The following is a 27,989-nucleotide window of genomic DNA, read 5'->3' as shown; positions in this document are numbered from 1 at the left end:
AACAAGTGTCACCTGGCAGTTTGCTGCTTTCTGCTGTGTGATTGGCAGAGGAACTTTGAAAAGGTAGTAGGTGTGTGAGGTGAGGTCAGCGCTCCTCGGTGAGGAAGTTCCAGAGACAATTAACTCACTCTGGTGCGAGTGGGTATGTTGTTCGTGTGACGACAAGTTTTAATGGTGTTTAAGCTGTAGATCGACAGCGCACGGGGAAATCGATCAATATTCTGTTGTTGTGATGCCTCTGCAGTTAATTTTTAGTTGTTCTTTTGGTTGATTTGTAATTTCCTTTGGTTAGTCCTCCAGCCGTAAAGACTGTTATGAATGAAGGGCGGACTAACCTCTCTCGTTTTTATCTTTTCGTTTATTAATTTGTGCCACTTCCCTTTTATAAATCCAGACTGCAGGTTACGCATACCGCTGATTCCCAGCTGTGCTGAGACCAGAATTGTTTGCAGTGCGTGCCCAGTGGTAAATTGATTGCAGTGTCTCTAAACTGGGTGTGACGGTAGTGTTATTTGCTCGCACCTTTGGTTTGATAGGTCTCATGTGCAGCTGGAATGTTAGTAAAATATGTTTTGAGTCCTGTTTGGGAATGAATGGGAAATGTATGTTTAATTGATGGGATAAATAAATTATACATTTATCTCTTTGACCTTTTATTTGACACCTTAGTGCTCTGTTACATATTGTTGTAGACGCCACAGACTTTCTGTTCTCCGTTCACAGCTCCTGCCCTGCTAAAGACTTTTCATAACACACTCTGCAACTTATATGACCAGTATATTTGGCTTTTTATATATTTCACAACCTGAAAAAACATGAACTTAAATCACTCTATACTCTTTTCTTCTCTCCTGTAATCAACCCTACTTGAAAATGAAAGCAAACGTGCGTAAGGAGCGTCACTGACGTTTGGCGCACATCCGCTTTCATTTTATTTCATCATAAGTGACGAAATGTGTTCGACGTCGACTGTTTTCATTTTTTTCCATTTTTTTTTTAAAACTGCCATTAATGTCTTGCAACCAGTGGCGGTCCTAGCCTGTTTGGCGCCCCGGGCGAACACTCCCTCTGGAGCCCCCCCCCCCCCCCCCCCACACACACACACACACACACAAAAAAAAATATTAAGAATTGTACATTAACATAAAACTGTTGGACGGAACCATACTGAATTTCACCAGAGAAACACACACACACACACATATGAAGAGAGAGAGAGTATGCATTGTATGCAAACGGCTACCAAACAGCCATCATAATTCGTCATACAATGAGAACAGGACGAATCAACAATTGACAATGACTAATTAACATTAAAATCTGTAACATAATGTATTGTTTGGAGTTTAGTCTGTTACTGTTACTATTTTTACCATTTCTCTTTGGAGCAACTGTAACCCACATTATTTCCTTAGGGATTAATGAAGTATTCTGATTCTTATTTGTTTCAGGATGACCTGCCATTATCCAATGACACACTGTAAATCTCCTAGCTTCAATTTTCCAAGATTAAAATCAAGAAGTAAAAACAGATTTTGGATAAATAAACTTTTACTTGACAGTAATTAAATTACATTTAAACTAATTGAACTAATTAAACTAATTAAATGACTATTGTTCTACATTTACTTTAAAATCGCCTAAAGGTTTCATGTTAATCGCAAGTATTAAGAGATTGACATAGAGGTGGAGATTTGTGTTTTTATGCTTTTATGTGGTAACTTGACGTCATCTCATGTTGCTGCTGCCTCAGTTTTTGTTATATCATAGCCAATTTTTGTACAACACTGTCTTTATATGACACAATTATCATAAACAACAACAACAACAACAAAACCACAAACACAAACTAAAAAAAATAATGACATAAATCTTTTTTCTGGTTCACGTTTTTCTAGTTTCTACTTGATAGAGTTAGAAAACGAAATCTTGCACTCTCTATAAATGAAAGAACAGATATTAAATCTTAAAAAGATGACATAAATCTGCTATGTTTTTACTTTTGAGACAATTATCCAGCTGATTAGAAAATGAAATAGGTGTGTACTTGGGCTTTGCTATAAATGAAGCGCCTGAGGTTTGCTCCATCAGAACACCAGGAGACCTGAGAATTTGCTTCACACTAAGGAAATTTATACATTTTTCAAAAATGATCAGCAGGATTTTCATCGCTTGCCTGTTTCTCGGGATGTACAGTACGGGCTCTTTGCTAGGTTGCAAATGGATTGTAAAAGATCGAGACGACATAAACCATCAATTCCATGTGTACAACAACAGAGCTTTGGATTTCCTTGATATGATGGTGAGTGCACTTCTTTGCATAATGTTTAACATGGTATTGATTTATATAGTTTGATTAGTTCCATGGATATGATGTGTGTGCGTGTTTTGTGTGTGATGCAGATTACTAACACCACTAAGGATGCTGAAATTAAGCACACAGTGGCTTTCCCTAATCAACTGTATCACCAGAAGTCCAACGCAACAGTAAGTCATCCCCAGCTTTTTACATAAAGTTGTTTCTTTTTTAATGAAAGAATGGAAAGTGTCGTGATTGCAAATCCACAAAAGTTTGTCTTTACCTATATATAGACTGTTCAGCTATGAAAGGGTCGAAGGGATTCTCTCCCACAGAGCCAAGGGAGTTGTCTCTTATCACGACTCTGTCATAACTCCTGTGCATAAAAATGTATAATTCAAAGACAAAACACAACAATGTTATTTTCAAACATTTGTTCCTGTGCAAACAAAGATTTTCGGTCCCTGGGAAATTTCTCATAGCTGTGTGGATTCTTGTTCTTTGACTATTCAGCTATCCATCTTGAAGTTTTAAAGAAGTATTCCTATAGTGATCTCTTCTTCTTCATCTTCGTCTTCTTCTTCTTCTAGGATGAGGATAAACTGGCTTTCATAGTTCAGATTCTGAAGGAGGTGGCTGCCCTGTTTGAGGAGCATCGCAGCTCTGCACCATGGGAGGAGAACACAGTGGAGAACTTTCTCAATATTGTGAACAAACAGGCTGAAGAGCTTCGCTCCTGTGTAAGTTCACTTTCATTTGTTTTTGTAATTTTACAATGAATTCAGTCTCTCTTGTGTAAAAGACCTGACAACTGTGAATAAGTTAAAGTGGTGAATGATTTATTTAAATATATTTTGTTTTATTTCTCTTGATTTATTTAGATTGGAAGCCACAGTTACACGACACAGAAGGTGCAACGGCGGACAGAAATGTACTTCAAGAGACTCTCAAATGAAATCCTAAAGAAAAATGTAAGCCTGCATTATTGTTTTTTACTGAGCCTGTATTTAGTATTTAGCTATGACAGATTTTACACCGCTGGTATTTTAATAATGATAATATTGTTTTGTCTGTAGGGTTACAGTGCTGAAGCGTGGGAGACGATCAGGAACATAACAGAAGATCATCTGAGGCAATGCGGATTCCTGGTTAACTCTCTGGGAAATGCCCACTAAAACTTATCTCTTGGATAAATTTTTTAAAAATATGTTAGTTAATTTATTTTTTAAATTATATCTTAGTTGGTTTCATTTATTTATTGTATTTATGATATTTGCACTATTTTTAATATTTGTATATTATTTATTTATTTATTTATTTATTTTGTAATTTTTTATTAAAATAAACTATTTCATATTATTCTACATGTCAAAGTCAATAAATATTTTCTTATCACACAGATTGAAATATGTTGACTTTTCTGTTCCTGAAATATCAAGAATAAGGGTTTTGCACTTATTTTTAATGAGTGCAATCAAACAGACACATTGTCCAGATTTATATAGAAAGATTGTTTTGATTCTTCAAAAAGCTCTTATAACATAGAAAGTAGAAGTACTGATACCTCATGTGGAGTGAGTATGAGCACCAAGACCACTTTAGAGACTTTCTTTGGTTTGGTTTCTTTCGATTTATAAAGTATGACGAGTAAACTGAGAGCTTTGCCTTTACACTCAGCTCTCTCTTCACCCTGATGGACCAGTACAGCAGCCGCAGCACTGATCTGTCTGTCAATGTCCTTCCCCCTTCTCCCATCACTCGTGAACAGGACCCCAAGATACTTAAACTCCTCCACTCGGGGCAGGAACTCATCCCTGATCCCGAGTGGACAGTCCATCCTTTTCTGGCTGAGCACCATGGCCTTAGATTTGGAGGTGCTATTCTCATTCACTTCATTACATTTGGCTGTGCAGCATTCCAGTGCGAGCTGGAGGTCATCAGCCGATGAAGGCAATAGAACAACATCATATACGAAATGCAGAGCTGAGATTCAGAGAACACCTAAGTAAAAGCTTTCTGCCACAGATACAAGAGGACTTGTTTTGCAGCCATAAGACATGAACAACTTGTAGTCCCTGAGTAGACCATGAACTCCTCTCTATGTCAAAATATTCCAAATGTGAGGCTATCAGTTAAAATTTGGCCCAAACTGGATCAATGTACAACAGAAAGGCTGGAAAAACATTATCCACGTTTTTGTTTATTTCATCATGAAATAACTGTCTTAATCGTATCAATTTATTGATTAAGTGACAGAAGAGTTACATCTTATATTATGGGCTTTCCTTTTAACCCATTAAAGAACACTTTCATTCCACTTTCGTGAACTTCCAAGCACTGTGGAGTTTTGTTTTTCATTTTTTTAGTTTAATTGCAATCGAAATCTGGTTAAAGGAACTTACAAGTTCACCATTTTGATATTAAAAAGTAATATAAACAATAAATTCACTTTGTAAAAAGATAGATTCTTTTATTTAGTAAAATATATTTTACAAAATGTTCATTTTGCTCATTATAAAGATAAAAAATATTCCTAAATCTTCATCAGCATAGAAAAAAAATCAAAACAAAACAAAAATAAATATACAAACAACCAAGTGAATAAATAAATAAATAAAATAAATAGACAAGCAATTAAATTAACACAGTCGTCATCACAGACATGACAACAGACAGGTTTTAGTGGGCCGTGTGCAGAGATGAAGCCAGCTGTTCTGCTCTCATTAGATGGGCTTTGGCTTCTTTCCTGATCACCTCCCAGGCTTCAGCACTGTGATCCTATAGAAATACCAATATTAGTATTCTTATTGTTATTGAAACAAGTTATTATATCTATTTATCTTAAGGATGATCTAAACCCCAAATTAATGAGAATGATGTGATCTTACCATTTCCTTTAGGATATGATGTGAGAGTCTCTTGAAGTACATGTGCAGCTTTGTGGTTTTCTTCTTGTGACTGTGGCTCCCAATCTAATTTAATTACAAGCAAAATGACAATTAAGAATATGTCATGTCATGTAAAGTATCATATTCGAATGTAATAAAAACCTAACTGAAAGTGAACTTACACAGGAGTGAATCTCTTCAGCCTGTTTGTTGACAATATTGAGAAAGTTCCTCACTGTGCTGTCCTCCCATGATGCAGAGCTGTGATCCTCCTCAAACAGGGCAGCCACCTCCTCCAGAATCTGAACAGTGAAAGCCAGTTTATCCTCAACCTGGAAGAAGAAGAAGATCAAATACAGACCACTTTAGAAATGCTTCAATAATAATAAGAGTGGATTTAAAAGACCAAATTAATCTGTTCTAATGGAAAATTATGTTTTTTTTCTATAAATAGGCAAAAGCTGAGGTTCACTTACTGATGATTTGGACACCTGGTGGTACAGGTGATTAGGGAAGGACACGGTGACCTCCACTTCAGTGGTGTTAGTGGAGTTTTTAGCCTGAAACACATTGAGTGTTTTAGTCATCAGATGCTCAAGTGAAATAATTCTAAAACTATTTAAATAACGAATCAACTAATATTAAAACATTAAAACACTCACCATGGTATCAAGCAGATTCAGAGTTTCTTCGTTGTGCTGTCTGAATTTATGATCCATCCATCTGCAGCTTAGCGAGGAGCTTTCAGTGGACAGAGCGAGAAACAGACAAGCAAAGAGAATCCTGTTCATCATTTTTTTAAAGGTATAAACTTCCTTTGTATGAAGCAAACTCGGATGTCTCCCGGTGTTCTGATGGAGCAGACCTGCAGCGCCGCATTTATAGCAGAGCGAAAATATTTCATTTTCTATATACCTGGGAAACCCGCAGGTACAACAAGCTGTAATGTCGTACACGTGGGATTTAAATTTCCGTCTATAAAAAAAAATATCCCACACTTAACAATATATCTTAAAGAAGATAAGATATCATGATGTATGAGGGTTTGACCTCATTATGAGGATTCCTGGAGATACACATCCATTTGACCACCTAAGAAACATGACGACAAACTCAACTCACGACTGATGATTTCATTTGTAACCAAATCGTGTATAGGCTTACGTTTTGATACTAAACAGTTAACGTGTTACAGGGGTATTAATGCTGCTTTGAGGACATTTACATCTATTATTGTCAAGAAACGGGCATATGGCAGGCAGACGGTGGACCCACATGCATGAACAGGTGATGAAACAAAAGTGATCAGATCACAGGTCAGATATATGTTAACGATAACGTCATTGCAAGTACTACATGTGCTGGATTGCTTTTCTTGTTTGTTTGTTTTGTTTTGCTGAGGGGGGCTTTTTTCAGTTATTATTATTTCAGACTCATTCAGAATCGGAGCAGATAAATACTCCTGGTTTGCCCTCCACTACCGGTTACATGAGGTTAACACAAATACATCACAACTGATTTACAAGTACAGCAGAAGTGCAAGCTGTTTAATAATGAAGAAACTGCTAAAAAAGCTAAATGCAGGCCACATGAAATGACGCAATGATGCAATGAACCAAGGTAAATACACCTGCTCATTCATACCTGCGCCCATTCTTCTCTCACGTGGCAGCCGCTTTCATTTTCCTCGGTGAAGAGAAAAAAAATACCCAAAGTGGAAGCTGTAGTGTACAAGTATCACCTATAGGCGGCGTAGAGTTTCTATTTGGAACAAGTGTCACCTGGCAGTTTGCTGCTTTCTGCCGTGTGATTGGCAGAGGAACTTTGAAAGTTAATAGGTGTGTGAGGTGAGGTCAGCGCTCCTCGGTGAGGAAGTTCCAGAGACAATTAACTCACTCTGGTGCGAGTGGGTATGTTGTTCGTGTGACGTTTTAATGGTGTTCAAGCTGTAGATCGACAGCGCGCGATCAATATTCTGTTGTTGTGATTCCTCTGCAGGTAATGTTTCTTTTTGGTTGATTTGTAATTTCCTTTGGTTAGTCCGTCCAGCCGTAAAGACTGTTATGAATGAAGAGCGGACTAACCTCTCTCGTTTTTATCTTTTCGTTTATTAATTTGTGCCGCTTCCCTTTTATAAATCCAGACTGCAGGTTACGCATACCGCTGATTCCCAGCTGTGCTGAGACCAGAACTGTTTGCAGTGCGTGCCCAGTGATAAATTGATTGCAGTGTCTCTAAACTGGGTGTGACGGTAGTGTTATTTGCTCGCACCTTTGGTTTGATAGGTCTCATGTGCAACTGGAATGTTAGTAAAATATGTTTTGAGTCTTGTTTGGGAATGAATGGGAAATGTATGTTTAATTGATGGGAATAATAACTTTTCATAACACACTCTGCAACTTATACGACCAGTATATTTGGCTTTTTATATATTTCAGAACCTGAAAAAACATAAACTTAAATCACTCTATACTCTTTTCTTCTCTCCTGTAATCAACCCTACTTGAAAATGAAAGCAAACGTGCGTAAGGAGCGTCACTGACGTTTGGCGCACATCCGCTTTCATTTTATTTCATCATAAGTAACGAAATGTGTTCGACGTTGACTGTTTTCATTTTTTAACATTTTTTTTTTAAAACTGGCATTAATGTCTTGCAACCAGTGGCGGTCCTAGCCTGTTTGGCGCCCCGGGCGAACACTCCCTCTGGAGCCCCCCCCCCCCCCCCCCACACACACACACACACACACACAAAACATATTAGGAATTGTACATTAACATAAAACTGTTGGACGGAACCATACTGAATTTCGCCAGAGAAACACACACACACACACACACACACACACACACACACACACACACACACACACACACACACACACACACACACACACACATACATACATATGAAGAGAGAGAGTGTATGCATTGTATGCAAGCGGCGACCAAACAGCCATCATAATTCGTCATACAATGAGAACAGGACTATTTTTACCATTTCTCTTTGGAGCAACTGTAACCCACATTATTTCCTTAGGGATTAATGAAGTATTCTGATTCTGATTGTTTCAGGATGACCTGCCATTATCCAATGACACATCTGCTTACCTGTATCTCTTGCTCGTTTCTCCTCCTCTTCTTTTCTATTTTTTCTAAACTGAGCACCTGATGGCTTTGAACTGTTCTTGTCCATCTTCCATTGGTTTTAATTTTGCACTCCAGTATGAACACAAATTCCCCAACTCAACGATCGCCACAATATAACCTAATAGACCTACACCTAGTTCGCAGATTCACTTTGTCTAAGGTGTATTTCTGGGATTTCACACAACCCAGGATTCAAATCATGAATACATATGGGCTTGGATTTACATCTTTATGAATGAAATGTGCTCTATTTGGAAGCAGCCGGCCCCCCTCCCCTGTCGACAGGCTGTGTGTGAGATCATCAAACTTCAAAGTTCACCAGGGAAGACACAAAGGATAACTGTTTGCCTTTCCTGGACTGCGCTGTGCACATTGAAGAGAATGGCAACCTCAACATCGAAGTTTACCGGAAGCCCACACACACGGACCAGTACCTCCTGTTCGACTCCCATCACCCTCTGGAACACAAACTTGGAGTAATTAGGACCCTACACCACCGGGCAGAACATGTTCCCTCTAAGCCTGAAGGAAAAAAGAAGGAACACACACATGTAAAGGAAGCACTCAAAACGTGCGGCTATCCTAAATGGGCGTTCTTAAAGTCAGCAAAGAGGCACAGAAAAGAAGATCAGACACCAGCGAGGGAGGATAAGAAAGACAGACGCAACAACATTGTCATCCCCTATGTAGCCGGTGTATCAGAAAAACTCAGGAGAGTTTTCTCCAAGCACGACATCCCAGTGTATTTCAGACCCAGCAACACGCTCAGACAAAAACTGGTTCACCCGAAAGACAAAACGCCAAAACACAGACTTAACAATGTGGTGTATGCTGTACAGTGCAGCGAGGAATGCTCAGACCTCTACATTGGAGAGACCAAACAGCCACTTCACAAGCGCATGGCACAACACAGAAGAGCCACCTCCACAGGACAAGACTCAGCAGTCCATCTGCATCTTAGGGATAAAGGACACTCTTTCGAGGATGCCAATGTTCACATTTTGGACAGAGAGGACAGATGGTTTGAAAGAGGAGTGAAAGAAGCCATCTATGTCCACTGTGAGCGACCATCTTTGAACAGAGGCGGTGGTTTACGACACCAACTCTCTGCCATCTATAATCCAGTTTTGAGATCCCTTCCCAGACGCCTTAACGCCCACTCACATCCTGGGCCATCTGACCTCAGGAATTCGCATGATAAGGTGGGGCCAGGTTTCACAATGAACTCACCCGAAACTCTGGCTGATTGGGACCCACACCCAGTTTCACACCTTGGCTCAGGCGATTAGAGGATCATCAGGGGGTCCTTTTGTCCCTCTGTGGGGGGATACTCCCACTAGGTTTATATCTGGGACTCTCCACCATTTGACCTTAGAACTGAAGAAGCTTCTCGGATGAGAGGTGAAACGTCTTCAAGTAACTTAAAGAAGTCCAGACGCTTTTCTTTGCAAGCTCCTTTGACTACGATGACCTGGATGACTGAGAACCTTCACAGACAGATCATCAAACTGTAAATTATAAATTTTAAATTGTTATTGATCCCTTTACCCCGAGTCCTAAAGTGTGTATTTATTTTCTTACTCTTCTTATATTTGTTGTTCGTTTACTTGCACTGCTGTAACTGGAGGCTCGGCGTTTCGTCTCTCTATATACCGGACTGTATATAGCGGAGATGACAATAAAGTTTACTTTGACTTCAGCAGCAAGCAGGCGCACCGAAGGCTCTCGCGCTAGAATTAGAATGATAAGTCAGTATCATGATGTCTCGTGTTTGGTGTTTGTTGGTTTTTTTATTGTTTTATTTTGCGAGTTGGTTATTAGATGCTATCCAACCAGCCAAAGAATCCCCCGCCGCCCCGCCCTCTCCTCCCTGTGCCGCAAGAAGCAGGCGCACCTCGCAAACGGAGGGCGCCCTTACTCCCAGCAAATGGGCGATAGAAAACCGATGGTGCCTATGCCATTCCCAATATGCGCTGGCTGATGTCTGGGCAGCATGAGTACGAGCAATTTATTTATTTATTTATTTATATTTGCCGATGCCCGTGAATCCGCCCCCCACCACGATGCTGATATCAAAAACCGCTACTGCTTGCAACCCGCAAAGAAGGTGAATACTACTGCCTGAAAATAATTACTGTAAATCTCCAACCTTCAATTTTCCAAGATAAAATAATGTAAGAAAGAATTGAGATGAATATACTTTTACATGACGGTAATTAAAATACACATATATTAAACGACCATTATCCGAGGTTTACTTGAAATCAGCTGAAGGTTAAAAAACTAAAACTAATTTTTTTTTTAAATTTTAGCTACCTTAATGTCTTGCAAACTGCCAAGAAAGTAAAGACTCCCTGAAAAACATTGCTGTAAATCTCCTATCTTAAATTTTCCAAGATTAAAATCAAGAAGTAAAAACAGATTTCGGATAAATAAACTTTTACTTGACAGTAATTAAATTACATTTAAACTAATTGAACTAATTAAACTAATTAAACGACTGTTGTTCTACGTTTACTTTAAAATCGCCTAAAGGTTTCATGTTAATCGCAAGTATTAAGAGATTGACATAGAGGTGGAGATTTGTGTTTTTATGCTTTTATGTGGTAACTTGACGTCATCTCATGTTGCTGCTGCCTCAGTTTTTGTTATATCATAGCCAATTTTTGTACAACACTGTCTTTATATGACACAATTATCATAAAAAACAACAACAACAACAACAACAACAACAACAACAACAACAACAACAACAACAACAAAAACACAAACACAAGCTAAAAAAAATAATGACATAAATCTTTTTTCTGGTTCACGTTTTTCTAGTTTCTACTTGATAGAGTTAGAAAACGAAATCTTGCACTCTCTATCAATGAAAGAACAGATATTAAATCTTAAAAAGATGACATAAATCTGCTATGTTTTTACTTTTGAGACGATTATCCAGCTGATTAGAAAATGAAATAGGTGTGTACTTGGGCTTTGCTATAAATGAAGCGCCTGAGGTTTGCTCCATCAGAACACCAGGAGACCTAAAAATTTGCTTCACACTAAGGAAATTTCTACATTTTTCAAAAATGATCAGCAGGATTTTCATCGCTTGCCTGTTTCTCGGGATGTACAGTACGGGCTCTTTGCTAGGTTGCAAATGGATTGTAAAAGATCGAGACGACATAAAACGTCAATTCCATGTGTACAACAACAGAGCTTTGGATTTCCTTGATATGATGGTGAGTGCACTTCTTTGCATAATGTTTAACATGGTATTGATTTAAATAGTTTGATTAGTTCCATGGATATGATGTGTGTGCGTGTTTTGTGTGTGATGCAGATTACTAACACCACTAAGGATGCTGAAATTGAGCACACAGTGGCTTTCCCTAATGAACTGTATCACCAGAAGTCCAAAGCAACAGTAAGTCATCCCCAGCTTTTTACATAAAGTTGTTTCTTTTTTAATGAAAGAATGGAAAGTGTCGTGATTGCAAATCCACAAAAGTTTGTCTTTACCTATATATAGACTGTTCAGCTATGAAAGGGTCGAAGGGATTCTCTCCCACAGAGCCAAGGGAGTTGTCTCTTATCACGACTCTGTCATAACTCCTGTGCATAAAAATGTATAATTCAAAGACAAAACACAACAATGTTATTTTCAAACATTTGTTCCTGTGCAAACAAAGATTTTCGGTCCCTGGGAAATTTCTCATAGCTGTGTGGATTCTTGTTCTTTGACTATTCATCTTGAAGTTTTAAAGAAGTATTCCTATAGTGATCTCTTCTTCTTCTTCTTCATCTTCTTCTTCTTCTAGGATGAGGATAAACTGGCTTTCATAGTTCAGATTCTGAAGGAGCTGTTTGCCCTGTTTGAGAAGCATCGCAGCTCTGCACCATGGGAGGAGAACACAGTGGAGAACTTTCTCAGTATTGTCGACAAAATGGCTGAAGAGCTTAACTCCTGTGTAAGCTCACTTTCATTTCAATGAACAATGATATTGCATTTTTTTTTAATTTTACAATGAATTCAGTCTCTATTATATATATTTTATCAGTCTCTGACAAATGTGAATAAGTTAAAGTGGTGAATGATGTATTCAAATATATTTTGTTCTTTCCTTGTGGGTTATTTAGGTTGGAAGCCACAGCAACACGACACAGCTGACGCATTTCAAGAGTCTCTCAAATGAAACCCTAAAGGCCAATGTAAGTCTGCATTATTTTTACTAAACCTGTATTTCAATATGACAGATTTTACACCGCTGGTATTTTAATAATGATAATATTGTTTTGTCTGTAGGGTTACAGTGCTGAAGCCTGGGAGACGATCAGGAACATAACAGAAGATCATCTGAGTCAATGCGGATTCCTGGTTAACTCTCTGGGAAATGCCCACTAAAACTCGTCTTTCGGATAAATTTTTAAAATGTATTTGTATTTCTTAATTGGTTTAATTTATTTATTGTATTCATAATATTGACACTATTATTTATTTTTGTATTATTTATTCATTTATTTATTAGATTTCTGAAAATTTTCCATAAAATAAACTAGACATATTATTTGATATGTTAAAGTCAATAAATATTTTCTTATCACACAAATTGAAATATGTTGATTTTTCTGTTCCTGAAATATCAAGAATAAGGGTTTTGCACTTATTTTTAATGAGTGCAATCAAACATTAGAAACATTGTCCAGATTTATATAGAAAGATTGTTTTGATTCTTCACAAAAGCTCTTACAACATAGAAAGTAGAAGTACTGATACCTCATGTGGAGTGAGTATGAGCACCAAGACCACTTTAGAGACTTTCTTTGGTTTGGTTTCTTTTGATTTATAAAGTATGACGAGTAAACTGAGAGCTTTGCCTTTACACTCAGCTCTCTCTTCACCCTGATGGACCAGTACAGCAGCCGCAGCACTGATCTGTCTGTCAGTGTCCTTCCCCCTTCTCCCATCACTCGTGAACAGGACCCCAAGATACTTAAACTCCTCCACTCGGGGCAGGAACTCATCCCTGATCACGAGTGGACAGTCCACCCTTTTCTGGCTGAGCACCATGGCTTTAGATTTGGAGGTGCTATTCTCATTCACTTCATTACATTTGGCTGTGCAGCATTCCAGTGCGAGCTGGAGGTCATCAGCCGATGAAGGCAATAGAACAACATCATATACGAAATGCAGAGCTGAGATTCAGAGAACATCTGAGCCTTCTGCCACTTGGCTACACCTAGAAATTCTCTAAATACAAATTATGAACAGAACCGGTGACAAGGGCGGCCCTGGTGGAATCCATCACCCACCGGAAACCAGTCTGACTTATTGCTTATTGCTGGCTATGCGGACCAAGCTCCTGAAATGGTTGTATGAGAATTGAGTGGTCCATAGCAATGGGCCAAACAGCCCATACTCCTGAAGTACCTTCCACAAGACACTCTGAGGGACATGGTCGAGTGCCTTCTCCAGGTCCACAAAGCCCATGTAGACTGGTTGGACAAACTCCCATGCACCCTCAAGTATCCTCAAGAGGATAAAGAGCTGGTCCAGTGTTCCACGATCAGGATGTAAACTGTATTGTCCAAGGTTCGACTAACTGCCATCTCAGAGGTACCACCCCTGATCTGGTAAATGGACTGATTCTTATATAGCACTTTTCTACTCTCCCGGAGTACTCAAAGCGCTCTATACAACATGCCTCATTCACCCCCACTCATACAAGCACTTCAAGTGCAACCTAAACTACATTCACACACATTCATACTCCGATGAATGCAACTCAGGGTTAGTATCTTGCCCAAGGCATGCAGACTGGGGAAGCCAAGGATCGAACCACCAACCTTCCGATCAGTAGCTGATCTGCTCTACCACCTGAGCCTCAGCCACCCCACACAAAGTAAAAGTTAGACTGATGCAGTACATGAGCACAATGCCTATACAAATATACCTATATCATGCATAAAAGAACTGAAAAATGGTACATACTTCTTCAATTCTAAGTTTTTCCATATTCGAGCATTAAAAATAAATAAAAGAGTAAATAAATAATTTGGTCATTTTCAGGTTGTAAAATAATTTAAGTGGAAGCTTAGACGACAGTATTTATAATTATTTAACAAAAAGTAAACTTCACAGCACCACATCTGAAATTAAGTATTTTAGCACAGATACAAGAGGACTTGTTTTGCAGCCATAAGACGTGAACAACTTGTAGTCCCTGAGGAGACCATGAACTCCTCTCTATATCAAAATATTCCAAATGTGAGGCCATCAGTTAAAATTTGGCCCAAACTGGATCAATGTAAAACAGAAAGGCTGGAAAAACATTACCCACGTTTTTGTTTATTTCATCATGAAATAACTGTCTTAATCGTGTCAATTTATTGATTAAGTGACAGAAAAGTTACATCTTATATTATGGGCTTTCCTTTTAACCCATTAAAGAACACTTTCAAACCACTTTCGTGAACTTCCAAGCACTGTGGAGTTTTGTTTTTCATTTTTTTAGTTTAATTGCAATCGAAATCTGGTTAAAGGAACTTACAAGTTCACCATTTTGATATTAAAAAGTAATATAAACAATAAATTCACTTTGTAAGAAGATAGACTCTTTTATTTGGTAAAATATATTTTACAAAATGTTCATTTTGCTCATTATAAAGATAAAAAATATTCCTAAATCTTCATCAGCATAGAAAAACAATCAAAACAAAAATATACAAATAACCAAGTAACTAAATAAATAAATTAAATAAATAGACAAGCAATTAAATTAACACAGTCGTCATCACAGACATGACAACAGACAGGTTTTAGTGGGCCGTGTGCAGAGATGAAGCCAGCTGTTCTGCTCTCATTAGATGGGCTTTGGTTTCTTTCCTGATCACCTCCCAGGCTTCAGCACTGTGATCCTACAGAAATACCAATATTAGTATTCTTATTGTTATTGAAACAAGTTATTATATCTATTTATCTTACGGATGATCTAAACCCCAAATTAATGAGAATGATGTGATCTTACCATTTCCTTTAGGATATGATGTGAGAGTCTCTTAAAGTACATGTGCAGCTTTGTGGTTTTCTTCTTGTGACCGTGGCTCCCAATCTAATTTAATTACAAGCAAAATGACAATTAAGAATATGTCATGTCATGTAAAGTATCATATTCGAATGTAATAAAAACCTAACTGAAAGTGAACTTACACAGGAGTGAAGCTCTTCAGCCTGTTTGTTGACAATATTGAGCAAGTTCCTCACTGTGCTGTCCTCCCATGATGCAGCGCTGTGATCCTCCTCAAACAGGGCAGCCACCTCCTCCAGAATCTGAACAGTGAAAGCCAGTTTATCCTCAACCTGGAAGAAGAAGAAGATCAAATACAGACCACTTTAGCAATGCTTTAATAATAATAAGAGTGGATTTAAAAGACAAAATGAATCTACCCTAAACGAAAATTATGGGGTTTTCTTTCAGTAAGTCAAAGCTGAGGTTCACTTACTGATGATTTGGACACCTGGCGGTACAGGTGATTAGGGAAGGCCACGGTGACCTCCACTTCAGTGGTGTTAGTGGAGTTCTTAGCCTGAAACACATTGAGTGTTTTAGTCATCAGATGCTCAAGTGAAATAATTCTAAAACTATTTAAATAACGAATCAACTAATATTAAAACATTAAAACACTCACCATGGTATCAAGCAGATTGAGAGTTTCTTCTTTGTGCTGTCTGAATTTATGATCCATCCATCTGCAGCTTAGCGAGGAGCCTTCAGCGAGAAACAGGCAAGCAAAGAGAATCCTGTTCATCATTTTTTAAAGGTATAAACTTCCTTTGTATGAAGCAAATCTCTCCCGGTGTTCTGATGGAGCAGACCTGCAGCGCCGCATTTATAGCAGAGCAACACATTTCATTTTCTATATACCTGGGAAACCCGCAGGTGACCTCAGCTTACAACAGGCTGTAATGTCGGACACGTGGAATTTAAATTTTCATCTAAATAAAAGAAAATATCCCACATTTGACAATATATCTTAAAGAAGATAAGATATTATAATTTATAAGTGTTAAAAATTACTTGATATAATTATGAGGATTCCCGGAGATACACGTCCATTTGAACACCTAAGAAACATGACGACAAACACAACTCACGACTGACAATTTTATTTGTAACTACAACATGTACCTTTTGATACTAAACAGTTAACGTGTTACTGGGATATTAATGCTGCTTTTAGGACATTTACGTCTATTATTGTCAAGAAACGGTGTGTGGCAGGCAGAACACGACTCGTGGGACAGAAGTTTAATCCGTCTTCATTCGCTGTAACAGGTGACGCAACAAAACAGGAAGAAAACTGATCAGATCAGAGGTCACATAGTTGTTAACAATAACGTCCCTGCAGCTACTACAGGTGCTGGATTTCTTTTCTTTTATTGTTTTGGTTAGGGGGTCTGTTTTTACTATCGTTATATCAGACTCATTCAGAATGGGAGCTGAGTTATTATCGCTGATGAATCAGAATCAGAACCAGGATACTTTATTGATCCCTGGGGGAAATTATTTTTTGTTATAGTGCTCCATTATAAACCAACATTAACAAGACAACATTAACATTAACAAGACAGACAGGAAAAGTATTGTAGACCTGCACCAGACTGGGAAGAGTGAATCTACAATAGGCAAGCAGCTTGGTGTGAAAAAATCAACTGTGGGAACAATCATCAGAAAATGGAAGACATACAAGACCACTGATAATCTCCCTCGATCTGGGGCTCCACGCAAGATCTCATCCCGTGGGGTCAAAATGATCATGAGAACGGTGAGCAAAGATCCCAGAACCACACGGGGGGACCTGGTGAATGACCTGCAGAGAGCTGGGACCAAAGTAACAAAGGTCACCATCAGTAACACACTACAACAGCAGGGAATCAAATCCCGCAGTGCCAGACGTGTTCCGCTGCTGAAGCCAGTGCATGTTCAGGCCCGTCTGAAGTTTGCCAGAGAGCACATGGATGATACAGCAGAGGATTGGGAGAATGTCATGTGGTCAGATGAAACCAAAGTAGAACTTTTTGGTATAAACTCAACTCGTCGTGTTTGGAGGAAGAAGAATACTGAGTTGCATCCCAAGAACACCATACCTACTGTGAAGCATGGGGGTGGAAACATCACGCTATGGGGCTGTTTTTCTGCCAAGGGGACAGGACGACTGATCCGTGTTAAGGACAGAATGAATGGGGCCATGTATCGTGAGATTTTGAGCCAAAACCTCCTTCCATCAGTGAGAACTTTGAAGATGAAACCAGGCTGGGTCTTCCAACATGACAATGATCCAAAACACACCGCCCGGGCAACAAAGGAGTGGCTCCGTAAGAAGCATTTGAAAGTCCTGGAGTGGCCTAGCCAGTCTCCAGACCTCAACCCCATAGAAAATCTGTGGCGGGAGTTGAAAGTCCGTGTTGCTCGGCGACAGCCCCAAAACATCACTGCTCTCGAGAAGATCTGCATGGAGGAATGGGCCAAAATACCAGCTACTGTGTGTGCAAACCTGGTAAAGACCTATAGTAAACGTTTGACCTCTGTTATTGCCAACAAAGGTTATGTTACAAAGTATTGAGTTGTATTTTTGTTATTGACCAAATACTTATTTTCCACCCTGATTTACGAATAAATTCTTTACAAATCCTACCATGTGGATTCATGGATTTTTTTTTTTCACATTCTGTCTCTCACAGTTGAAGTGTACCTCTGGTGCAAATTACTGACCTCTGTCATCATTTTAGGTGGGGGAACTTGCACAATCGGTGACTGACTAAATACTTTTTTGCCCCACTGTATATATATGTGTGTGTGTGTGTGTATATACAGTATATATATATATATATACTGTATATACACACACACACACATATATATATATATATATATATATATATATATATGTGTGTGTATATACAGTATATATATACTGTATATACACACACACACACACACACACACATACATATATATATATATATATATGTGTGTGTGTGTGTGTGTGTGTGTGTGTGTGTGTGTGTGTGTGTATATACAATATATATATATATATATATATATATATATATATATATATATATATATTGTATATACACACACACACACACACACACACACACACACATATATATATATACATATATATATATATATATATATATATAGCTAAGATACTGCGCAGGACCCTCAAGGTCCCAGGCCTCTGGTAGAGGACCCGAGCTTGAAGGATAAACCGCCCGCAGGGGCGTGCTGGGTGTTTATATATATATATACATATATATATATATAGACCCCCTATGCTAAGCAAGCCTACCGCAGACATGAGCGAGACAGATAAATATGAAGGCATGCCGGCTCGGACGTCGCCCGGATCAACAAGGTAGGGGTTACATGAATAGGATGAGAGACCTATGGATTCTTCGATATCCAACATCCACAATGACGGCGAAACAACTAGTATCTCAGTGTTCCAACATTTTTCGTCTGCAGTCTGGAGGTATTATAAAGTTGATGATAACAACATTGCCATAGCAAACTGTGAGATATGTAAACTTGGAAAAGCGACCCACTTCAGTACTAGAAAGAACATGCTAACCAGTTTCCCTCTATGGCTGCAACCCAATATCTCAGTGCCCCCTGTAGCTCTGTGGACAGTGAGAGACTTTAGTGCCGTTGCAAACGTCATTGATGAGAACAGAAACAGGCTCAAACCTGACAAGGTAGAGATGTTAGTTTTCATTAAGAGAAAACACACATTTCCTTCTGTGAAACTTACTGCTATGATGACAGTAAGAGTTAGGAGTGCAGTTTCTAAAACCACATTACTAGCTTTGCAAACACTGTGGCACTTTTATTTTTTTATTTGTTTACATGCCTGCCGGATATTTAAGTTGAGGTGCTATTTGTTGTTATATTAGTCTTTTTTTATATTTACTGTTGCACTAAAGTCCATAAGTGAAGAATTTATGTTATTTATTACTTGATTGTTCAAGCTACCTCACAAAAGTGCTTTGTTTGTTAACAGAGTTGTTGAACGTTAAAATAAAGTGAATTAAATAAAAAAAATGAGGAACATCCAGGATCTGTTTCTTCGTTCTGCTTTATTCTTTTTTTATGTATTATTGAAGTATCGGATCGGGACTCGGTATCGGTAGGTACTCAAAATCAAATGACTCAGACTCGAGGGCAAAAAAACATGATCAGCACATCCCTAATTGACACCTTGCTCAGACACTGAGTGGCAAATAGCAAAGATTGCAGATGAGTGCATTTAATGTTTTTGTCTTGTGTAGCCATTCTAAAGCTAAACAAAGGACAGGCTTTGTGTATAACCTGTGGTATGTAGCATACACATGTAATATAATAGAATTTTACACATCAGCTGAAACAAAACCTTCTTGGATGGTCTCGTCGATTAAGCATAAATCCATTTCATTTGTTAGATAATTGCACTAAAATGCTGTAAAGAGCAAAAAACACACAAACATTGTCAAGTGAACCAGTTCGCAGACTTCAGAAGGCACTCACAGCAGTTGTTGCTGTCACGATTGAACTTGAGCTAATGCAGTAAAATGAGACACTCCAAGACCTGATGGTAGAGAGATGAACCAGAGCATGACCTTCAATGCAGACTGCAGAGTTCACAAGTTGCTTAGCGGTCACATTAGGGTCAACTTTTGAGATAAGGGCGGTGAGGTACGTTGTCCTCCCATCATGGTGAATTGTATGTGTGGATTACATAGATTTATGTTTTATAAGACATTAAACCTGCAGTGTTCCGGTCAGAAACAGCACTGGACCATTTTTGTGTTTGGGCGTTTCGTCCAAGTGAAGCAATGAAAACTCACAACTGCATTTCTTAGCATGACAGGACAGGATGATCACACTGACGTGTTTAAGACGGGAAATTCACACACTTTAACTTTAAAAGAAATTGTGATGCATTAGTACAAACAAATAATTATTATAATTATAACAAATTAAATCAATTTCAGTGAAAGGTTTATGTGATATAAGCAGACAGGCGATGCAAGATGAATTATTCAGATTTATTTATTAATTAACTGATAAATTTAGATTGTCCAATTACTGTTGCTGCTAATTCCCTGATTAATACATTTCTTTAGATTTGTCCAATTTTTTGGTTAAATTGATTCATGAATAATTAATTGATCACTGATCAATTAATTATTGATCAGTGTAGCAATACAGGTTGCTACTATGCACCTGTATTTATAACTCGGGTTCATAGTAGCAACTCTTTTTAACCCAGCACAAGCTCTCTAAGAAGACGAGGAAAAACTCCTCAAAAACTTGAGAAGAAACCTCGGGAAAGGCAATTCAAAGAGAGATCCCCTTTCCACGGATTGCTGGGGGTGGGTGGGGTATTTTCCATTTATGGACAGAAACCATGTATGGAAAAGACAATACATGGAAGTTCCACTTCGATCTCGTGGTTTTTGTGGGGTGCCTCTACAGGGGCAGGACTGTAAAAATGACATAATTGTTAAAAACATACACAGATATGTGACATGGCTTCAGAATTTGACCAAATACTTCTCTGTTAGAGCTTATGCTCTGTAACCCTGTTGTGCTTGGAGTCGATAGGTCATTTGAACCAGGGATGATTTCGAAGTTCCTCTAGGGTGAGGCGGTCTTCATTATTGGCTGCCAGGCAACCTAACAGAAAACTCTCGCAGTCTGTTTGGAAATATAATAGAGGGTGGGGTTCACGTTTGTCATACAAAAATCGATATGTGCATTACCGATACAGATAACACATTAAACAGAATTTTCTGTTTTGTAACGCAAATCATGACAGGTTAAAGAATTAACATCTGGCTTACTTTCTGAAATATCAGTACGCTTCGAATACATGTTCTTGGAAGAGGTGATGTTGTGTAACAGCCTATCCATCACTCTGCCCAGCTGCAAAACTGTGATGCAATCAGCTTTGGTGGCGTTAAACAGCAAGTTTAGAGCCGGTGATTTTCTCCCTAAAATCCAAAGAGAAATTATTAATGGTAAGAAATGAATGTGGACACAAGGCGTGTGGGCAGGCAAGAACATGTAAACAATGAGGCTGATGACCTACCATTTCTTCGAGTGACTGCTTCTGGTGTAAAAAAGACTCCACAGCCAAAATCAATGTATTTGACACGCCGATGTGCTAAACGTTCAGCTGAGTTTTCAATTATAATATTGTCTGTCTTAATGTCTTGATGGAAAACACCCTTGGAGTGCATTTCAGTGGCTGCATCTACCAACTGTCTCATTATGGCCTGACAGACAAACGAAAGATACGTTAAAACCATAAGATCTAAATTATTCATAAAAGACAAATATTTTATTCTTGCTACTCACTGACCTTAATGTCGCTCTCACAAATCCTTTCTCTTCTGTTTGACAGGTAAACGTCCAAGTCTATGTTGTTTTTGCCCCCTTCAAAGACCATAATAAGTTCTTTTTCTAAGTCATACCAGTCGAGTAAAACTGGGGTCACATTGCTGCTTGTAGCCTCTGGTCCTGCCCCCACTTTTATCAGCAATGCCACCTCCAGAGGAATCTTGGTCATTCTACCATTAAGAAGCTTTAGAAACAGAACATCAGGGTCAGTTGTCAAACATTAGGCTGTTTGAGGTACATGCTGCCCGAAAAACAACCGAAAAAGACAAACATCTCATACCATTGGCTGGCGGTAGAGCAACTTCTGAGGAACATGTTTTATTACCACCTGCATTAAAGAGAAAATGTGTTTGAGAAAAAGCACGTAGAGAACAGGATGAACTACAAGAAAACATGCGTAAAGTGCACACATAAGAAGCCATACTGGGAAGTTGTCTTCTCTACGTTTTCCAAAGAACACTTCCCCATACTGTCCTTCACCCAGCATATCCTGCTCGTCATATTTTTCTTCAAAGTCCTCTACAGAGAGACAAAACAAACACGGGGTTGGGATTAGTTGCATGTAGGAAAGCTGACATCGTCTCATTTTACACATTCGTACAGGCTCTGTTGGAAACTTTCTAGTGATTACCAGATGGATGCCAGCTAAATTCTGAGAGCTTGGGAAAGAGGCTCTCGTTTAAGGTGTGATTTGAACTTTTTCTTACCTGTAGTGTGACCGTTGTATGTGCTAGGTAAAGGATCATCTGTCTCATAGATGGAGTTGTTAGACTCCTCCTGTGAGCTTGATGTCCTCCTCTTTTTACTGCGTGGTTCCTTTGTTCCATCGCTGTTCTTTTGTTTGCTGCTCTTCTTTCTGGAAGCAGCTGCATAAACAAAAATCAATTAGACCTCTGAACTCCACACAGGCCTACAGATGATCAGAAACTATAAAACAAAAAATAATCTCTGTGAATGTCTCACTTACACTTCTCAAAGAAAACATGGCTGGGGCCTGGGGTTGGACTTTCGCTGTCCTTTCGTGTTTTGGAAGCTTTTTCCAATCTCTCTGTGGAACCATCTTTTCTTTTGGAGCTCTTGATTCGCCCATCTGACGTCCTGTCCTCTATCCTGAAGGACCAGGGCTCAGTGTGGCGTTCTGCAGTTTGTAAAAAAATCTGTTTGTTACTGCTGAATCAAAGCACCTGAAGTAAAAGCCTGTAATTTAAGATGAATTGACAGGTAAAGGAGACTTCACTCACCTAGATATTTACTTACACCCACAGCACGTGGCGTAGCAAAGGTCGGCCAAGATTTTGACGACATATCGGAAACTGGTTCAAAATTGTTCTCCCTGGACTAAACTCACTTTTAACTATTTGATTTTGTATGTAGTTGGAACTTTGAAAGGTCCCTTTTTAAAACTGTTTTGATGACATCACGGAACTTAACATTCTAATATATGCAAACTGTCTCTGCGTGGCTACACAACATCAAATTAAATCACAACAAAGGAGAAACAAGCAGGAGCAGTCTTACAGTATAGGTCACATGTTTGTCAGCATACAGAAGTGAAGTGAGCTGTTCTGTTCATTTAGAAAAATTAACGCCTGCTTTATTAAAAGAAAACCAATAAATATAAAAATAAAAGAATGCAGGAATAGAGACAAAGCCCAGATGTCCAAGTTTTGCAATGGGACATGAAAGCAGCTCAGGGAAGTTGACAGTGAGAAATTTGTCTCAAAAGCCCACCATGCTATCTGTGTGTATGAGGTGAAGCACATACATGTAAGGTTCTGTAAACCAGCAAGAGAGATGTTACGTGAAGTTTTAGACATTTCTACGCACAGAAAGGTTTTTGAACGAGAAGATTATCCAATTCGTGGAGCTGAGCTTAATAAATAGTGATTATTTATGCACAATTTGTTTAGGTTTGGATATACGCATTTGTAAAATTGTTATACATGTGGTTAAATTGCTTCGTATTTGTGTGTGGACTGAAGCACGTGTTTTTGAGTCCTCAAAGATTACACACAAATCACTGCATACATTTTTAAATTTGGTCATTCAATGTCCCACTTGTCATTCTGGATAGCCCTGACCAACACCCAACGCACAATAATGTCCTGAAAGCATATTTTTGGTGATTAGTATCCCATAGCTACTAACTGTTATCCTTAAGCTAGTAATTAGCATTAACTAACATCCCAATGCTAGTAACAATCATCCTTTTTGTGCCAATCACCAATAATTAGCATTTCTAGGGTAAACCTTTTCCCAAACTATTAAAACTACCCATATGGCAAAGAAATAGAAAAAACTTATAAAAGACTTGCATCAGCTTTAGCTTGCTAGTGAATCATATGAGGCTTAATATGATTTACTCATGAAAGTGGCCACTTTCTCATTACTTTCATATATTGTTTTAGTAAGTATCCAAAACATACAAGTTTCATTTATATAAATGTTCAAGGGATCTTACATCTGTTTTCACTCTTGTATGCTTTTCATACAAGTTTCACACAAGACAGATACAAACCTTAGAAGATTTATATATATATAAATATAGAAAGTTCCTTGTCTCATCCTGGACTGTGGTGCTGACACTCACCAGTCCCCGGCCCCCTTCCTTCCGCTTAGCGTACAGCCTCAGGGTGCTGGACTTGGGGTGAAACCCTCCATGCATGGTAAGGAGCTTTCTTGTCTTTATGTCAGTGGCTTCTATCTCCTCCTTTGGCCAGCCTATTACCCCAGCAGGGTACCTGATCACGGGCAGGGCGTACGTGTTGATGGCCCGGATCTTGTTCTTACCATTCAGCTGACTCCTCAGGACTTGCCTGACCCTCTGCAGGTACTTGGTGGTTGCAGCCTTTCTAGCGGCCTCTTCATGGTTCCCATTTGCCTGCGGGATCCCCAGGTACTTGTAACTGTCCTCTATGTCTGCAATGTTGCCTTCTGGTAGTTCAATCCCCTCAGTTCTGACTACCTTCCCTCTCTTTGTTACCATCCGACTACACTTCTCCAGTCCGAACGACATTCCAATGTCATTGCTGTATAGCCTGGTAGTGTGGATCAGTGAATCGATGTCTCGTTCACTCTTGGCATACAGCTTGATGTCATCCATGTACAGGAGGTGGCTGACAACTGCTTCCGTTCCGTAGTCGATATCCGTAGCCAGTCTTGTTAATGATCTCACTGAGGGGGTTCAGGCCTATGCAGAACAGCAGTGGGGACAGAGCATCTCCTTGGTAGATCCCGCACTTGATGGTGACTTGTGCTATGGGCTTGGAGTTGGCCTCTAGTGTTGTACGCCACATCTCCATTGAGTTCCTGATGAAGGCTCTTAGGGTCCCATTGATCTTGTACAATTCTAGGCATTCCAGTATCCAGCTGTGGGGCATTGAGTCATGGCCTTCTTGTAATCAATCCAGGCAGTGCACAGGTTGGTCAGTTCTGGTCTTGCAGTCTCGGCTGACTGTTCTGTCTACCAGTAGCTGGTGTTTTGCGCCTCTGGTATTCTTGCCAATTCCTTCTGTGTCCCACTCATGTATTGACCCATGTGCCTGTTCATCTTAGCCGATATGATTCCTGACAGGAGCTTCCATGTAGTTCTGAGGCAGGTTATTGGTCGGTAGTTGGAGGGGACTGGTCCCTTCTTGGGGTCCTTGGGGATCAGGACCGTCCGACCTTCGGTTAGTAAGTAAGTAAGTAAGTAAAATTTAATTTATATAGCACATTTCACACAGATAAAAATCACAAAGTGCTTTAACAGTAAGATCAGACATACAAGTTAAAATTAATTAAATTAGTTAAAAAGCCCGTTTGTTATAAAAAATGTCTTCAGCTGCTTTTTAAAAGGAGTCAGTAGAGTCTAGACAGCGTAAAGACAATGCAGAGAGTTCCACAGCCTAGGTGCCAGTAGCCATTCCGGTGTCTCGCGTTAACTAGCAGCTGGTTCATTTGTTGCTGCCAGACGCTCGTGGAGTGCAGTCAGCTTCTTTAGGCCAGTAGGCGTGAACCATGTCGGGCCCTGGGTGCTGTGTCCAACTCTGTCATAACTGGGAGACCCCATATATAAGTATATATATATATATATATATATATATATATATATATATATATATACATCATAACGCTGCGAAACTTGCCATTTACCCTTTTTCCAAATCACCTCTACTCCTCCTCTTATTTATACCCTCAACTACAACAGTTTCCACCAATTGTTTTTTTTGTTGGTTTTTTTCTCGTTACCTCTTTGTTTTAGTGTTTTAGAGTATAGATACTGTTTGCATGTTGCTTTTGCTCAGTTTCTGTTCGCTAAATCAACTCAAGATCCCCAGACCACTACAAGACCACAACACACCCGCCCCCACACATACAGGTAGTATCTCTATATCTCCATCATCTCGTCATCTCATCTCATAATAGGTCCTCTTGCACGTCTATTCGTATCGATATGTGAACGTTCGATACAGTGCTTTCGTTCAGTAACGCCTATGTATCAACAATACAAAATTTTTTAATTATTTTATCAACTTTCCGTCTTCTGACTGATCTGTCGTGTTGACGCTCAGTGCATCGCGTTTCGACTCCTTCCGCCTAGGCTCGACTGGCGCGGAGGCGGAGTACGACGCAGATTCACTGAGCACTCAACACAGACAGCATAGTCAGAAGAATACAGCAGGGCAAGCTAGCGAGATAAGAAGTTAAGCTCCCTTGTAACATGGACCTCCCCCACCCTCATTCAGATCTGGCGTTTGGAATTATTTGGTTTTCAATGTGACGTATGAACCCTGAAGGTAGACGAGTCATGGACTAAAGTAAAACAGTATGTTGGATTGTGCCATGCAATGCCAATTACATGGGTGGGAACTAGTGTGTTAGCGCAGTTAGCCTCGTTAACGGTGTTGGCCGTCTAGCCCCATGCCGGGGCGATCGGCGGTAGCTCTGTAACGGAGATTTGCCGTGTTGTGGGCGTTAAGGTCATTTCAACGAGATTAACCTGAAAGCACTAGTGGGGAACACAACGATAGACTGCACATTTACGCCGCTCAATCCTAGTGCAAAGACAATGGAAGCAGAAAAAAAACAAGCAAGCAAGCTACTAACTTAGCAGATTCATTTAGGACAGCTGTTAAGCACAGGATTCTCCTTATAATGTTTAATATGCTGCTGAGAATATAGCCGCCAGAAGAAGCGGATAGTATAGCTTTATTTTGGAAAAGAGACATTCTCTGTAATAAACTCTTTTTTCCAAAGATGAGTGATTCCTCAATCAGATACAGGGCTCGCAATACGCTAGCCCGACATCCCGGAGCTAGCAATTTTTTTCAGTCGGTTTAACCAAAATCTATTCTGCCCTGCCCTTCGGGCTTTGTAGGAAGGAAAAAATAATGTCAATGCTTTTGCATTCTTTCAGAATGTTAGCTGGTGTAATTATGTCATGGCATCGGTGAGCCACTGTCAATATGTGACATATTGCAAGCCGCGTTTGAATTTGCGCTTGTTTTTTTTTGCTTTCACTTTGCAATCGCGCGAACTTGTATAGAGAGCGACAGCACTGATCTGTGAGTGATGATATTGGTGCACCAATTCCTCTGACAATCATCTTATTAATGTTAGCTTACTATGCAAACAGGACAAGTGAAATCTCCGCAGCAAGCTTAAACATGTGAGAGGTTGATCGCGCAGAGAATCGCTGAGCTTATGTGAGTGCGTGTGTAAAAAGCAGCAGGAATATATATTTGACTACGATGACTGATGACTGGAGAACCTTCCAGACAGATATATATTTTAGTTCTGCTGAGCCAAATAAGACAGGTCAGGTGAAGAAGTGACAGCCAAAGAAAAGCTTACCACAAAACGGAGAAGTTATGACAAAATCAGACTATAAGGCAAAAAGAAAGTGGCAGCTTATGGTTTCATGGACAAAAGAATTTCTGTGGCTGCAATATGACGAGCTAATAACCAGGGCTGCACATAAGTGGTCCGCAGGTGCGCATTCGCTGTCAAAATAAAAACACGCACAAGGGTTGGGGTTAAATTTAAAAACTGTACTTTTGAGTTAAAATATATATTTATAATTTTAATAAATGACAATTAAAGGCATGAACATTTTTTTTGTATCGAAAAAATAGCTGGACACCAAAGTACGAACCGAACAGACGAACCGAACCGTGAATTTTGTGTATCGTGCAACCCCTAATATATAATATAATAGATATATATAGAATATA

The 27,989-nt window shown here is 39.2% G+C and overlaps 5 protein-coding genes across 7 annotated transcripts; 2 read left to right on the top strand and 3 right to left on the bottom strand.

The window, feature by feature from the left end:
- The first annotated feature begins 1,640 nt into the window (after window positions 1-1,640).
- Window positions 1,641-3,474, top strand: LOC120742402 (interferon a3-like). The gene is made up of 4 exons (XM_040045697.1): window positions 1,641-2,487; window positions 2,890-3,039; window positions 3,181-3,270; window positions 3,376-3,474. Exons 1-4 carry the CDS (start codon window positions 2,365-2,367, stop codon window positions 3,472-3,474), a joined length of 462 nt encoding a protein of 153 aa, XP_039901631.1. The 5' UTR covers window positions 1,641-2,364.
- A 1,379-nt stretch (window positions 3,475-4,853) lies between these two features.
- LOC120742418 (interferon a3-like) lies at window positions 4,854-6,256 on the bottom strand. Its single transcript, XM_040045714.1, has 5 exons — window positions 5,850-6,256; window positions 5,664-5,747; window positions 5,370-5,519; window positions 5,188-5,271; window positions 4,854-5,077 (listed from the first exon to the last, which is right to left on the bottom strand). Exons 1-5 carry the CDS (start codon window positions 5,979-5,981, stop codon window positions 4,979-4,981), a joined length of 549 nt encoding a protein of 182 aa, XP_039901648.1. The 5' UTR covers window positions 5,982-6,256; the 3' UTR covers window positions 4,854-4,978.
- Window positions 6,257-7,064: 808 nt separating this feature from the next.
- Window positions 7,065-12,804, top strand: LOC120742415 (interferon a3-like). 2 transcript variants are annotated; one of them, XM_040045711.1, is made up of 5 exons: window positions 11,243-11,565; window positions 11,667-11,750; window positions 12,145-12,294; window positions 12,464-12,535; window positions 12,630-12,804. In XM_040045711.1, the coding sequence occupies exons 1-5, from the start codon at window positions 11,413-11,415 to the stop codon at window positions 12,726-12,728; spliced, it is 558 nt and encodes a 185-aa protein (XP_039901645.1). In that variant the 5' UTR covers window positions 11,243-11,412; the 3' UTR covers window positions 12,729-12,804. The 2 variants fall into 2 exon arrangements, 1 of the variants encoding a protein (XP_039901645.1); XR_005697865.1 differs by lacking the exons at window positions 11,243-11,565; window positions 11,667-11,750; window positions 12,464-12,535; window positions 12,630-12,804 and adding an exon at window positions 7,065-7,185 and having other exon boundaries at window positions 12,145-12,186.
- A 2,062-nt stretch (window positions 12,805-14,866) lies between these two features.
- Window positions 14,867-16,135, bottom strand: LOC120742416 (interferon a3-like). The gene is made up of 5 exons (XM_040045712.1): window positions 16,013-16,135; window positions 15,827-15,910; window positions 15,534-15,683; window positions 15,352-15,435; window positions 14,867-15,241 (listed from the first exon to the last, which is right to left on the bottom strand). Exons 1-5 carry the CDS (start codon window positions 16,133-16,135, stop codon window positions 15,143-15,145), a joined length of 540 nt encoding a protein of 179 aa, XP_039901646.1. The 3' UTR covers window positions 14,867-15,142.
- A 4,319-nt stretch (window positions 16,136-20,454) lies between these two features.
- LOC120742407 (serine/threonine-protein kinase pim-2-like) lies at window positions 20,455-24,203 on the bottom strand. Of its 2 annotated transcripts, XM_040045701.1 has the most exons (9): window positions 23,016-24,201; window positions 22,742-22,912; window positions 22,482-22,640; window positions 22,199-22,293; window positions 22,055-22,102; window positions 21,737-21,958; window positions 21,464-21,650; window positions 21,216-21,365; window positions 20,455-21,069 (listed from the first exon to the last, which is right to left on the bottom strand). In XM_040045701.1, the coding sequence occupies exons 1-9, from the start codon at window positions 23,077-23,079 to the stop codon at window positions 20,978-20,980; spliced, it is 1,188 nt and encodes a 395-aa protein (XP_039901635.1). In that variant the 5' UTR covers window positions 23,080-24,201; the 3' UTR covers window positions 20,455-20,977. The 2 variants fall into 2 exon arrangements, with proteins under 2 accessions (XP_039901635.1, XP_039901634.1); XM_040045700.1 differs by having other exon boundaries at window positions 22,055-22,293; window positions 23,016-24,203.
- Between the last annotated feature and the right edge of the window lie 3,786 nt (window positions 24,204-27,989).

Source organism: Simochromis diagramma, unplaced genomic scaffold (assembly GCF_900408965.1).
Source record: "Simochromis diagramma unplaced genomic scaffold, fSimDia1.1 OVJJ01000416.1, whole genome shotgun sequence".
Classification (NCBI taxonomy): Eukaryota; Metazoa; Chordata; class Actinopteri; order Cichliformes; family Cichlidae; genus Simochromis; species Simochromis diagramma.
Note: the sequence above shows the minus strand (reverse complement) of the source record. Positions and strands in the feature narration are given on the sequence as shown.

What these genes read in the sequence shown, in the direction of transcription:
- LOC120742402 (XM_040045697.1), top strand. Translation starts at nt 2,365, where the DNA reads ATGGATATGATGTGTGTGCGTGTTTTGTGTGTGATGCAGATTACTAAC. An exon ending in CTGAAGAGCTTCGCTCCTGT is followed by an intron (nt 3,040 to 3,180) that starts GTAAGTTCACTT and finishes TGATTTATTTAG; the next exon opens with ATTGGAAGCCACAGTTACAC. An exon ending in ATGAAATCCTAAAGAAAAAT is followed by an intron (nt 3,271 to 3,375) that starts GTAAGCCTGCAT and finishes TTTTGTCTGTAG; the next exon opens with GGTTACAGTGCTGAAGCGTG.
- LOC120742418 (XM_040045714.1), bottom strand. Translation starts at nt 5,981, where the DNA reads ATGATGAACAGGATTCTCTTTGCTTGTCTGTTTCTCGCTCTGTCCACT. An exon ending in ACCAGGTGTCCAAATCATCA is followed by an intron (nt 5,520 to 5,663) that starts GTAAGTGAACCT and finishes TTCTTCTTCCAG; the next exon opens with GTTGAGGATAAACTGGCTTT. An exon ending in CTGAAGAGATTCACTCCTGT is followed by an intron (nt 5,272 to 5,369) that starts GTAAGTTCACTT and finishes TAATTAAATTAG; the next exon opens with ATTGGGAGCCACAGTCACAA.
- LOC120742415 (XM_040045711.1), top strand. Translation starts at nt 11,413, where the DNA reads ATGATCAGCAGGATTTTCATCGCTTGCCTGTTTCTCGGGATGTACAGT. An exon ending in TGGATTTCCTTGATATGATG is followed by an intron (nt 11,566 to 11,666) that starts GTGAGTGCACTT and finishes TGTGTGATGCAG; the next exon opens with ATTACTAACACCACTAAGGA. An exon ending in ACCAGAAGTCCAAAGCAACA is followed by an intron (nt 11,751 to 12,144) that starts GTAAGTCATCCC and finishes TTCTTCTTCTAG; the next exon opens with GATGAGGATAAACTGGCTTT.
- LOC120742416 (XM_040045712.1), bottom strand. Translation starts at nt 16,135, where the DNA reads ATGATGAACAGGATTCTCTTTGCTTGCCTGTTTCTCGCTGAAGGCTCC. An exon ending in TCAATCTGCTTGATACCATG is followed by an intron (nt 15,911 to 16,012) that starts GTGAGTGTTTTA and finishes AATGTGTTTCAG; the next exon opens with GCTAAGAACTCCACTAACAC. An exon ending in GCCAGGTGTCCAAATCATCA is followed by an intron (nt 15,684 to 15,826) that starts GTAAGTGAACCT and finishes TTCTTCTTCCAG; the next exon opens with GTTGAGGATAAACTGGCTTT.
- LOC120742407 (XM_040045700.1), bottom strand. Translation starts at nt 23,079, where the DNA reads ATGTCGTCAAAATCTTGGCCGACCTTTGCTACGCCACGTGCTGTGGGT. An exon ending in CCATGTTTTCTTTGAGAAGT is followed by an intron (nt 22,641 to 22,741) that starts GTAAGTGAGACA and finishes TTGTTTATGCAG; the next exon opens with CTGCTTCCAGAAAGAAGAGC. An exon ending in TGCTCTACCGCCAGCCAATG is followed by an intron (nt 21,959 to 22,054) that starts GTATGAGATGTT and finishes CTGTTTCTAAAG; the next exon opens with CTTCTTAATGGTAGAATGAC.